The sequence below is a fragment of the Zonotrichia leucophrys genome, chromosome 1, assembly GCF_028769735.1.
Source record: "Zonotrichia leucophrys gambelii isolate GWCS_2022_RI chromosome 1, RI_Zleu_2.0, whole genome shotgun sequence".
Classification (NCBI taxonomy): Eukaryota; Metazoa; Chordata; class Aves; order Passeriformes; family Passerellidae; genus Zonotrichia; species Zonotrichia leucophrys.
The window spans coordinates 89,997,152-90,010,815 of record NC_088169.1 but is presented as its reverse complement, the minus strand read 5'-3'; the positions used below and the strand labels follow the sequence as shown (position 1 = coordinate 90,010,815).

The window sequence follows — 13,664 nt, the reverse complement described above, 5'->3', positions numbered from 1 at the left end:
GGGCCAAATACTAGACCTCCACTATTCAGATCTTCATCTTAGGAGAGCTTTGGGCCTTATTTGTCTATCAGAGCAGTAAAGGGAATTTAAGCCTGTTTCCCTCCAGTCTTTGGAAGGTGGTTAAGTGTGCTTTGTGTCATCACTGACTTCTGATAAACACATTCTAAGCACTACTGCCTCCTCCGACTGCCCTTGTGGTTCTACAAAATATGCTGCAATCCTGGGGCTGTGGAGAGAGCATGGATATTCTTGAGTAATGCCAAGTGACACATACAGCTAAACAAAATCATTGTGCACTTTAGCTACCCTGAAACAGTAAACAGTTTAGTTACACATTTATCAAGACCGCACTTTAACACTATAATTAAAAGACTTTTCAGAGGCAGTTTATTCAAAGCAGAAGACTGGCATTTTTGCAGACCAAATCCCCAGGCATTCCTCCTTACCAAGATGCCAAATCAGATTTAGCACCTGCAAGAGACATCTCGGGGTGTGGCTTCTTTTCCAGGCACAGCAATTATCTTTAAATGGCTTGTTCTTGCGCAAGTAAGATTTACAAGTGCAAACTAAGGGTACCTGAGTAGATTTTTAGTTATCCCAAACAATCCAAATTCCAGCAGCATCCTCAGTACTCTCAGGCCTCCCCTACAACTCTCCAAAAAACTTGTTTCATACTGCTTGAGTGATGGGTACTCCATGAGGAGTACCCATCACTCAAACAACTATGCTTTTAACATCTGAGAAACACCAATATTCTTTGCTGGATATGAGTCTCTAGCCATTAACTCGGATCTTGGCAAAATTATTTAAATCCTACTTAACCTCCAGATCAGTTTCAGCAAGTGACAAAAGCCAGAAGATTTAAAGGTAGGGTAGTAAAAACTATTAAATTAATCTCCTTTCTTCCTTCACATATTCTCCTAAGCAAAACTGGCAATAAGTGCCCAACCCTAGTGAAGCTTATAAAAAATGCATTAGCGGTTTATTTTCTTTTCCAAGACCTTTGGGACACCTAATAACCAAGAGACAATATCTGCAACTTTTTAGGACTACAGCTGCACACAGGAGCCCCAGTAACTGTGCTAGACACTGTGCCCATCTTATATCACTACTAATGCACTTGCTGCTCACACTAGCCAAACACATTCACAAATTCATACAACATGAGTGAACATGAATGAGCATTCATGCTTGGTAGTTGTACTAACCCAAGGCATCAAGGTCAAGGTAAAACTCATCCTTATTATAGCAAGTGGGGGGACTTTCCCCTTCCTTCTGAAGCATTAAAAAAGGTTTAATATATTCACAACAGCAGACTGACCATTGAAGGCAAGGAAGACAAAGTGTAATTATCCTTTAATAAGCCTTATATATAGGAGATACAATAAGAGGAGATATCTTTTTAAATGACAAATAAGCACAAGCAAGAAAGCATTGGAAGTAAAAAAGGCATTACTTTCAAAAAGCACTTGGATAAAACACAAATATGGTCCCCTTGGGAACTGGATAAGAAAAACCAAGATATTGCTTCTAAAGGGAAAAAAAAAAGACCAGGGCATAAGCCTCAGCATTGTAGCAAGGCTGCGCAGCGAATTAGTGACAGAGCACTGCTGAAGCTCATACCAACAATATTCTCTTACACAGAATTTTGCTCATTTTCAAATTTAAGAAACATTCTTGACTTCTCAAAGCCTTCCTTGGAAGTTACAATCTCCATTCAGCCTATGTTTGCAGACATACACGTTAAGCACATATGCTTATCAGCAAGAAAGGCTGTGTCAGCACTTACTCCTGGCAACATGTGTCTGTTGAGTGACTCTCCTTCTGTTTGAAGTGTGGGCTCACGAACTAAACCAATCATTTTGGGTAGTTTTTCATCCCTTTCTCCAGAATCATCACAAATGCTGGATCTGTCCAAAGCAAAAAGAAGATATCTTTGGAGATCTAAGCACTGAGAAATCTGAGAAAGCATCTTGTGGGATTTTTGCATTGAAAACATGGCTGTTCAGATAACATTAAAAACTACCAAGTCATTCTTCCTACATACAGCTCATTAATATCAAGCCATCTTCCTCATTTCATCCACCTCTCAGAACATTCAGCTTTTGATCATAAGATTAATGACATCAAAAAAGTGAGTGCTGTGAGAAATGAGGAAACATACAGCTTGTACCTAGTTTGGAAAGAAAAAGCATTATGAAAGTGTCAGAAAATAATTTTTTTCCTGCATAGCTTATTCCAAAGTTGTGACTTTCTAACAGAAAAAAACCCAAAACATAACAAAAAAAAAAAATCCAAGCAAACCTAAAACAGAAACCAAACCAATCAAACAAAAAAAATCCTCAAAAATACTTAATAGAACATCTTTTGAAGCCTGTAATGAACTCAAGACATTTTTCTCACAAACATACTCAGGTAACACAGGATTAAAGAGTCAAATTACATTGTTCCGTTTTGGAGAGTCATACTTATTTACACAGAGGTATGTGAAGTGCTGTTATTAGATTGACACTGGCAGGTCATAAATCAGTTCACATTTGTTCAAAAAAATAAATCAAGGAAACTTTCAAAAATCCACATCATTATTATTACAACTATTCTGACTTGTTATATTATTATTCCTGTTTCTTAATTCAAACTGAGGACAATACAAAAATAAGCTAAGACATCAGATATTGGGGGAACAAGGCAAAACAAGTATTTCAGTCTCCACAGAGGACGGGAAGAAAGAAAGCGTCTGAACCATAATATAGCTGCATTCTATGCAAACCTTCCAAACTGCTGAAGGGCATAAAGGTGCTAGATGGACTAGGCACCATCATGCAAAAAGGCTCCTATTTAAGCTACCCTATACTGGTCCCCAAGCAGGTCTAGGGATAGAACAAGGTGTTCCTCTCTCCTCTTCTAAGGGGCCTCAGCTTCACTGCTACTATTTTAGCAAATTCACACAGTTAAGTTTTCATGCACACTCAGTCTATGCAGTTCAGACCTTTGCACCCTTTTACTACAGGCTCAACCATTCTGGTAAGGCTACAGCAGCTCTTTAGAAACTGAGTTTCTAAGAAAGAGGACACTGCTTCTCCCCAGATGTTTCAATAGGCTGTTCAGCCTCTCCTTACCGAGACTGCCCGTTGTCCTCTGACGATGAGTGGAAGCTCTCCATCTCCTCGCTGTTCAGGCCCAGCTCAGAGCCATAGCTCTGGTGCACCAGCTGCCAGAATTCCTGCTTGGTCAGCCTCTGAAACAAAGCAGGCTAGTCAAGAACCACGGTATGGAACAGTAAGGCACTGGAGGAAAAACAGCAACAAGTTTGTATTACGCCACAGCCTTTAACCTCAATTCTGACAAGGACCGAAAGCATTCAGGTATCACGTTCCGAGATTGGGTTTCAGCATTTTGGGCAACTGTACTCCTGTCTACTCCACACTCCCACTGCTGTTCAACCAACCATACCAGGCGTAAGAAAAATCATCATTTTAAGAAAACACACATTTGTAGCTATTACTTGCTTCTTCACATGTCACCAATATTTTCACAGGTACCTTCAAGGTACCTCCCTCTTGAACTTCACTTGATATGGCACAAGGTAAGTAATTACCTCTTTGATTCTCAACAAACTGCTTAACAGATATCCACCTGTTTCTTGAGGATGCTCAGAGTACTTTACAAATTGTGGGAGGCTAGCATTTCAGTCACTACACTGGTGTCTAGGTCAGCCAAATGTCCACTTTGCCAAGGTGGGACACTTTGCCAAGAAGGTCCTCACTTTGTACCACCAGCATCCTCTTAATGAAAAGTAGTTGCTTTTCTTCAGGATTACCTTGATTGAGGACTAGCTAAGTCTTCCCCTTCTTTACAATATCTCTATCCTGTTCCAAGAATTCCCACACCTACTGAGACATATTTAAGTTCTCTTAAATTGTCAGGAAAGCTTGGAGGTGAAAGTAGTATGACACACTCATATCTGCAAAGTAAGCAATGAGTTTCAAAGTCCACCTTGGCTGTAAAGAGCTTGGGGGGGAGGGGGTGTGAAAAAAAAGAAAGAGAAAGAAAGGAAATAAAAGTTTTGGTATTTAACAGAGCTCAGAGAGAAATACTAGCGATCTTAAAACAGGAGACACCACACTGGAAAATGTGCCTCGGCCACCATCCATATTGATCAAGGGAACAGAACTGTGCTAATGAGGCAGTAACACAAGTAGCGCTTACTATTTGCATGAAATGATGACATTAAATACCCATGCATTATTTAAAAGGCCTTTAAATGATCCTCTCTACCCGCTTGCTTCACCTGAAGAGTGTTAGTTACAGCACCCGCAATTTTAGACAGGCACGGAGGAGCTGACCCGCGCTCAGGATGTAAATTCGCGCCCGCAGCAGCCCCGGCGCTGCCCGCGCCCCGTCCCGCTCCGCGACCCACCTGGCGCGTCCCGCGGGGCAGCGCCGCTGCCGGGCCGGCCCCGCTCCCGCCGGGAGCCGCCGCCGCGCTCCCACTTCCTGCTGGGCGGCGGCGCCGGGGCCGGGGCAGCGCCTCGCTCGGCTGCCGCCGCCCGCCCGGGGCGGGACAGAGCCAATCTCGGCCGCCGGGCCGGGCCGGGCCCCGCGGGGATCCCGCTGTCGCCGCGCCCCCGCTGCGGCATCCCCGCGCTGCATCGCCTCGCAAGGCACGGGAACCCGCTCCCCCCAGGGCCGCGACAAACAGCCCAACTCGGGGGCCCAGGAAGGGTTTTTCCCTCGGGTATTTTCCAGCACAACACGGTTTCGGGCTTTTCAGAAAGCAGCTGGCAACAAGAACCCTATTAGCAGAGATCGGTTTCAAGGTATTTAATCCTAGCGAGGGCAAAGTAAACATTAAAACACAAAACACACAGCTATAAAGCAAGGGTCATAGCAGCTAATGCCAGCCTCCCTCTGCACGCGGGTTTGTACAGAGCAATGCAGTGCTGAAACACATGCATCCACTTACAGCTGGCCTTACTTTCCCCAGGCATTCTGTCTTCTGAAGCAATAAACTCATAACCACAAACAACTGCCTACAGCTGTTCTTATTAAATGGCCAAAACCAGGGGCGGACATCACAGGTTTTCAAAATACGACTGAGGTGAATCTTTAGCTAGCACACCTTCCACCTAGGAATCAAAGGACAGAAATAAAGCCATTCTCATTTCTGTTGCCCAATATTGCCAATGCCTTGATTCCCAGTCATAATGGCACAGAGTTAACGTTGCTAATTAAATTGGCCAGTATGTTTTGTCTATGGGCAAATCAGTCTGCCCTTTTACAGTCAGCTCAACAGTTCGAGGAAAGCAGAGAAGCTTTTCAGCTTCTATAAAGGAATCTATAAAGCTGTTTCCTGTTGTTTTGTAAAAGCAATGTTACAAACTTCTGCTTCTAAAACAGGATTCTTCCATTCTGCTCAATTATTCCTAGCTCAGCTAGATATACTAAGTTCTTAATGGTCACAAGCCAAGATCAAAGGAGACTTGCTTTATTGTATCAGAACCAGTCAGTTTTGAAAACAAAAAAGGGCATAAATTTTCTGGTCAGACTTCTGCTTCTGAGAGATGCCTTAGAGAAGCTCTGAAGCTTGAAAGGCAAAATCTAAACATTCATTACTTTGCCTATTCAAGGTGATGGTCTACACCGCGTTTTTCCTCAGTTCACTTTGTATACAAAAACAAAGGCTACAAGAAGCAGCTGGGATACACTTTTGTCTTTTCAAGCAGAGCACAGATCATCAATATTTTGCTTAATGCCAGACAAACCAGTGTCATGGCACAAGCAATACTACAGAGTACCACCGACAGAAGCAAAGCTGATGATTTTTACCCTCTTTGGACAAATGCAGAAATAAGAACAAGACCTGCCATACATGTTGACTAAAGAGACAGCCCTCACCACACAGCACACTTCTACCACAGTCAACTCTGATACAGAACTCTGTTTGCAGAACAGGGGAGGGAAACAGCAAACTCCCTCTCTAATTGCCTAAACATGAAGCTCAGAATCAAACCAAGTCTTCCTTCATCTCTTAAATTAATCTTGTTGTACACAAAGGTGCAAATAAACATCTCTCTTTTCACAACCTTCCCTGAGAAACTGCTGGGGAAGGCAGAACTGCTGTCCTGGAAGATGTTACCACAAGAAGCCCAGGTGATCAGAAATTCTGGTCCCTTCTCACACCTCTAGACTTACCTGCTACAATGTCTTCGGAGACAGGTGCAAATCTCTACCCAGCAAAGCATAAGAAGAACAATAGGAAAATAAATCCAACTCTAAGGCAGAGGACTCATGGGAATTAAAACCGATTAAGTTAAGATCTTGTTCCATTAGAAATAAGGAGCGCTGTGTTTGTTTGGGATTTGAATGACCTGCCTAATTACATTTTAATTTGTTCCTTCTCCCTTAAACTTGAAGGATATTTGACACCTGTAAGGTTTAGGAAAATAAAGCAAAACTGTGAATGGCACTGCTCTTATTGTCTATAGCAGCCATGAATAAATTCCTTGTGCCAATCTGGAAAGCCCACTGCAAAATAGGATTTTTGGCTGATTTTAGAAACTAAAGTATTATTGAAAGCTGCAGTGGATGTGGAAGCAGCTATCTGTTTTATCAAGACCGGTGTCATGTCTCTTCCAGACCTGCATTAATGATTCCTTATTTTCCATGATGCTGGATCATTTAAAACACAATGGCAAGGTAAAAGCCTACAAGACTCACTCTGCACATGTTTTGCAACAGGGATGGAAAAAAAAATAAAGTGGAATTTTCTTTCAAAGAAAAAAAGTCTTTCCATGGACGTTTAAAAATGAAAAAGCCTAAGAAAGACCCATGTTAAGAAGAAAGTACCCACTGACTTGCAGAGGAACTAGAGTTGAAGGGCACCAAACACACTATAGTGTATTCTGAGCAAGGTCTGAAGAAGTTACGAGCTACAAAATTGTAACTGAGCTGAAGAGGCCTAGGAGTCCTGTCAGAGCAGTGGTGCAAAGCTGGGGGAAAGCATCTTGATGGATGAAGTAAGTTTGGGCACAGAATAGCAAGTAACCATTTGCTGGTTCTCTTGCACAGTGCAAGTCACTTCTGACAGAAAGGCAGACTTGTCAGAGCACTACTTGTTCAACCACCTAGGACATGCAGTATTTGGGAGGTACAAGGCAGAATGGCCACCAGATGGAGATCTGGGAAAGGGTATGAGGCTGACCCCACTGACAAGTTCTGCAGGTGGTGAAAGCTTAAGGTGAATCAGCTAAAGCAGACAGGTCACTCCTCAGAGGTGAGACTTCATAGCACAAAATCTGTGCCCAGAAGTGCTGAGGAGGCCAGGGACTAAAATTTACCTCTGTACAACCATGATTTGAAGCAAATGTAATTCCAGTCCCCTGGATCCAAATCCTGAAAATTGGGGATTCTTCACTGTCAGGTGGTGCAAACCAGCACTATGATACCTAAAGTAAGATTTGTACTTTTGATGACAACTTTATTTTGTAATTTAACTGTTGGATGTCACCTCCAGGTCTAGAAGATGTGCTCCAGAATATAAACAAGCTATTCACAGGCTTCAAAACATTTAGCTATTGGCAGAGGAAACATTAAAACCAGCTCCTTTTGGAACTGGTTCCAGAGTGACATTTGTTTTTTGTCAAAAGCCATACAAATTCTGATGGCATCCCTTTGATCGCTGAAGCCGGGAACACCAAACTCCGCACGCTCAGGCGCTGCGTACCATGGCAGGGCTTCAGGTGTAAGGGACATTTTCCAAATGTATGCGGTTCCTGACATTGGAGTGCTGGGGAGAAAACAGCAAAACTGCTTGAAAACACCAAGGGCTCTCTTTTACTACTAGTTCAGTAGACAGCTGCCATTCTAGTAATGTCAGTGGATCCAGCTCCAGCAACTTCAGTTTCTACATTCAACTCCACAGTGCCCCTCTATAGCTTGATCTAGTAAAGAATATCATAAAGAAGGCTGACAGGTGACTCAAACACATTCTAGCAGAGAATCAGAAGTCCTTACTACGTTTCAGAAGTAGGAGCTCAACCTAACAGAAATCCTGTTTCAATAATAGTTCTAAACATAATATATTAAAAAGCCTAGATACACTTCATTACCATGCTCCATTTTACAACTAAGAAGCCTAAGCAGAAATTCTCATGAACAGGTTTATCTTTTAACATACTGCAGTGAGGATGAAAACAAGCTAACAGCAAGATTTGACAGAAATAATAAGGATAGTTCCCAAGCTACTCTAATGCACTGGTTCCTAAAACCTGCTGGCTTAATTCATCTCATCTTGCATGTATTCCATGCCTCCTGCTTTCTTATCTATCCTTTTGCTACTGTTCTCAAGTGAAAATTTGATCCTAACGTGACACTCATTTCAGTGTCAGAGAAGAAACACACAAGATATTTAATACTGAACAGCACAAAGCTTGTTATCTCTGTTCCAGTCCTAGGATAGGTTTGTATACCTGAATGTCCATACATTGACCCTCCAGCACCACAAACTAAATAAGTGAATAACATAAGTGCCATTTCTGACAAGCTCTGCACAATGAAAGAAAGCAAGGTTACTTCCAGTTGCTCCTTTCTGTCAAAAGGTGACAAAGTACATTGTGGCTGGATTCAAGACAATTAAATAGTATTTGATTTGAGGGACAAGGGATTTGCAAGAAACATTGGTTTTGCTTTAAATAGCACTTGCCTTTATTTTCAGTGCTTTTTTTGACAAAAGGTGCCTCTAGTCTGCCCTAAAATTCATCCAACAAAAAGAAAAAAAGTGTAGCTACTATGTGTAAGTAGTAAAACAGCTTTAAACCTTTGGGGATCATTGCAGTGTTATATATGGATATTTTGGTGTGTAATTGCAACTGAATTGAAATATTTAAACCATGAGAGACAAACAGGAAGGAACTGGTTTAGAAAACTGTCTTTCTTACAAAAAAAATTGTCTTGTCTGTCTTTCATGATGTTCTGCAAATGTGTCAGTCTATTTTTAGAAAGATTAGTTCAAGTATCCACAAATTGCAATATAAATCAAGCTAACTAGCCAAAGTTGCCAAAATACACTTCCATATCATACAGCCTGCTTTTATTGCATTTATGCAAGGTCAGCAGAGTTGTAATGAGTTGGCTGGCAAAGGTTCAGCTAACTTATCTAAGAAGGAGTTTCGGCCTCTTTTCCTTGAAGTTTGCACTGAGAAAATCTCTCGCCTTTTTGATCACAAATTAGGCATAGAAAATGTGAAGCAAATGCATATCAATTTAGTAACATATGCTTGAGCTCATAGTGAAGAGAAGCATGCAAACTATATGGAAAGACAAAATGCTCCTTCAACAGCAGAGTTGTAGGTGGCAGTCTGAGAAGGAAAAGATGAGAATTTTGTCTGTGATCTAAAGTACAAGGAACCAAAGCAGAACATCAGATTAGAATTCTAAGTCAGAAAGGAAAAGCTAACTTCTAGTCTCTTATTCTCCAGAGGTACATCTGTCAACATTAGAAAAAGTTGATTTGGCTGCTTAACCACAGGTAGTGTTGCAGACAAGCTTACCTTATCCAGCAACACATTCTGCCACAAACGGAAGATACTGAGGTAGCTTCTGTCTCTTGCACTGAATGATGTGAAGAAAAACTGCAGAAAAAAACAAAGTAAAACATAAGCTCACATGCAGCTATTTTCAGGAATCCCAGAATGCTTCCTTGTATCTTGAATAGCCCAAGGTCATCAGTAACAGCTTGACTCATTTCACATTCAACAAACCTAGGGTCATATTCCTCAGGTTCCACAGTTTGAATCACTTTCAGTGATGATTTTCCCCAATGTCCACACAGTAAATGAAGACACATGCTGTTCTGGCCATGTCACTACCCTTGGTATAAAGGAAGAGCTCCCTCCTCAACTTAAACACACCTAAATTTTTCCCACAGAAGGTTGAACAAATCAGAAACACATATGCCTGTTTCTCATAGGCCACAGCCACAGCTATTTCCATTCTTCTGCCCCATAAGCCTTTTACTAACTTTTTCACACAAGATGATGTGAAATTAAAATAATTAAAATAGGAAATCAAATTATATGCATCATTTCAAGTATTAGCATTTTTCCAATTGGAAAGCTGGGGCTTTTTTAGCAGAGAGGTCTATCTTTCTTGTCAATGAAAGTTAATGCTGGATGAATTGAGAGGGAACAGCCAAATATGATGAATCACAGTTGCTTCCCAGAGAACAGCTCCAGGTTCACAGTGGAAAGCTCTGTTCTTTGCCAAGAATTATTATTTTTAAAGCATTTACAGAAGAACCAATCACAAAGTGTATTACACATAAGACTGCATCATGCTTTTCAGTTTTTCAAATACACACCTAAAAACTTCATTTCCCAGCACATGTTCTGGGGTAAATTTCTCCATTACTCAAAACCCATGACATCACAGTCCTTTTGTTTTCAGTAGTTTTCTTCAAGGAGTATTTGAAATCCAGTGACTTTGATATTTTTCCAGTATGAAGAATACACCTTCTGAATTCATGCTTTGAATTAGTTTTCCTTTGAATAGGTGAGACAAACTTTTACTTTCTGGTTACTGCATTAACACCACTAAGGGATTCTGCAGTCAAACTGGAGCTGAATTAGCAAGCAAACATGCACAGGGAGTAAATCTAAATCTGCCTTCTAATCCAAATCACATTTGAACATTTGACAGGGAAGTACTTATGCAAACATAGACTAGAACAAGTACTGTGTTCAGGACTCTATCATTTAACAAGAATATATTTAAAAACAGATTTTTACCTTCTCTCCTTTTGTTGCTATTTGTATGGCATTTGGAATGAGACGAGCAGTCTTCTCCTTTGTCATGAAAGTTATATCCTTCAAAGCAATAGAAATCTAAGCAGAAACACATTTAATAAGACATATTAAAAATAACTTATGACTAAAAATTTAGAAGTTACAGAACATGCAAGAAGAACTCAAACTAACTCCAAACTCTGGGATGCAATTCAGGTGAGATCACAAAGGCAATTACTGTCTCCATTTGCTGCTTTAACAGCAAGCGTTTCAAAGTAGAAGCTGAAGTGACTTAAGAGTCATCTCCTCTTCTTTCAGACTGGGGCTAGGGAAGTAAGTGGTACTTTCTGCTTTTCTTCCACTCCTCCAGCCACAATCCCAACCAAACACAAATCACAGATCTGAAAGTCAATCCCAATCAGAATGCTATACATAAAGCAGGACATAGTCTGTTACCTGATCTCTCTCATCTATCTCACAGATGTTTACAATATAGTCAATTTTCAAAATTTTATTTGCAGTCTTGTCACTGCAAGAAATTCTGCCTTTCTAGGCACATTTGACTTGTGTATTAGTAGTTGAAATGTTTCTGTTTAGAAGAACATGGTCTGACTGGCTGCAAGAAATTCCTTCCTTCCAGCCTACCCCCCCTCTTCTCTTGAATATAAGGCTGTGCTGCCATTCAGCATTGAGAAAGGAGGAAGGTACAGCTCTAACTTGTTTTTTCCTGTGTGAGCAGGAAGTTCTCCACTTACTCCCTCCCTCTTTGCAATAACACAGCCTGCTAATGAGGTCCCAAACTTGGCTCTACCATGATGAGCTCAGATTGCCTAAAGCTATTGCTGAAGATATCACCCTGCTAAACAGGCAGAAACAGGTTACCAGGATGTATGCTGTTTTGGATTAAAAAAAAAAGCCCGATCAGCCTTTGAACAGATTATGTATTCAAGACTATAGTTTATTTTTTAATTAATTTTACATCTAAAATAAGACATATTCAATCATCAAATCTATCTGATGAAATTAAGCTTGGTTTTCAGTTAAGTATTTCTACAGCCCTTCACGGGCTTAAATACACAAGCTATTTTTTGTTTGTCCTGCATATTTTAGAGCACTCAAATATGAGATACTGACTTAAGTTATGAGCAGTCTCATAGTTCACAGAACATTTTGACCTGTCCATCCTGTTTGCTAGGTTATCTTCATTTTCTTCTTCACTGTTTCATGCAAGTTCTGCAGCAGATGCAACAACTGCATCTGAATGAATAAATTTAAACTCATTAACCTAATCTGATAGAAATAAAGGGCCAACATATCACAAATACCTATCTACCTTTGCTTGTACTGTTCAAAAGCCATAGACCACAATATGAGAACTTGCAGAAGTCATTTATCTATTCCCTTCAGCTATTTTTAGATGCTGATATTTACATGTAAGGCTATGTCAAGTAAGGTTTAATACTGGAGAGTTCTGAATAGGGCAACGCCGCGTACCATGCCATGCCCCTGGTCTTACAGTAGGAGGTTATGTGTTACGTTCCTTTATAGGACAATTTTGCATGGTAAGGAAAGGCAAATTGTCATTACCAGAACTAAAAAGCCAGCTTTAGATAATTCCTAAACTTCTTATGCTGAATGGCAGACTGAACAGGCTTACTTCAGCATTCAGATGCCTCCCCTGCTACTCTTATTTTACATCATGGATTTGAATTTCCACTCAGGGATGCAGGCTCTTTCTTCACAGCCCAGAGTTACTAGTATGATATCTGAGAGACTCTAATCCTATATCCTGAGAGGATAGGACATGGAAAAGGTGGGATTCAAGTGAGCTAAGAGATCTTACTGTGGTCTCCCATCGGAAAATGTTGCTGTGGAAGCAGAGCCAGTTTTCAGAGAGGTACAGGCGTCCTTGCAGCAGGATGTCCTTCTGGAGCGCACAGGCGTAATCTGTGTACAGAGAGCAAGAGCAAGTTACTCACCCACTGACTGCAGCACAGCTGACCCAAACCTGTTAACTGAAATGAAATGGGTATTACAATACAATAAAAAGCCATTTCTTTCACTTTTAAGAAGTCTACAAGGGCAGACTTGTACTGGCTTGCATCCAGACCATTGCTCTGGGAACAGCCCAAAGCCAGAGTTGATGGTACATCCATGTGAGGACAGCATTCCATCTATTATAATTCCCTCCCCTGTGTACTATCTCAGGTTTTCAGAGAAGAAGTGTCAGACAAGACCAGGAGTAATGTCAGACAAGACATGGGAGAAGTATTCTTTAGTCAAACTTCAAAGCATCTAAACAACAGAATACACAAACATTTTATAGTACAACAGATTATACTGTTAACTCCTACGTAACAGTAGTTCATGTTGCAGCAAGATAATAGTTTTCTACTAAACAGATCCTATCACTAGCTAAAACTATCTGCAGAGTGAGACACTAACAGGCAGATTGAAGCTATCCACTTCTTGAGGCAGGGGGTATTTCCTGAAGCTGAGTATCATTTTTATCATTCTATCTCTGACTGAAACACCCCTATTGAGAAATGGATTTCATCCACAATGTAATTACCCATAATCAGATACCTGCTAAATAAGAACAAGAGCAGAGGATTTAGTTGCATTTCTTAAAAATCTCAGAGCTTTCCCAGTTTCAGAGCCTGAAGATTGAAACAAAAGGAAGTTTCAGAAGAACTGCTGCTAGATAATTAAGATGGACCTCTTTGGGAAGGTCCAACCTAAAGAAGGGTCCCTAATGTACATAAAATATGCAGAATGTATGTATTGATACAATATATATTAGTGATTTTGCCCTTAGAGGTATCTAATACCTTTATATCTGGTATTGTCTGAGCCAAAATTTTGATTTTGTGCTCTACA

The 13,664-nt window shown here is 40.7% G+C and overlaps 1 protein-coding gene across 5 annotated transcripts in view; it reads right to left on the bottom strand.

The window, feature by feature from the left end:
• The window catches only part of GRAMD1C (GRAM domain containing 1C), a 51,215-nt gene that overhangs the window by 18,394 nt on the left and 19,157 nt on the right, over positions 1–13,664 (bottom strand). For all 5 annotated transcript variants that reach the window (XM_064721904.1, XM_064721914.1, XM_064721931.1 and 2 more), the window contains exons 4-8: positions 12,628–12,731; positions 10,788–10,883; positions 9,552–9,632; positions 3,120–3,238; positions 1,790–1,910 (exon numbers count right to left, since the gene is read on the bottom strand). In XM_064721904.1, the coding sequence (XP_064577974.1) occupies positions 1,790–1,910; positions 3,120–3,238; positions 9,552–9,632; positions 10,788–10,883; positions 12,628–12,731 (521 nt within the window). The remainder of the gene's footprint in view (positions 1–1,789; positions 1,911–3,119; positions 3,239–9,551; positions 9,633–10,787; positions 10,884–12,627; positions 12,732–13,664) is intronic.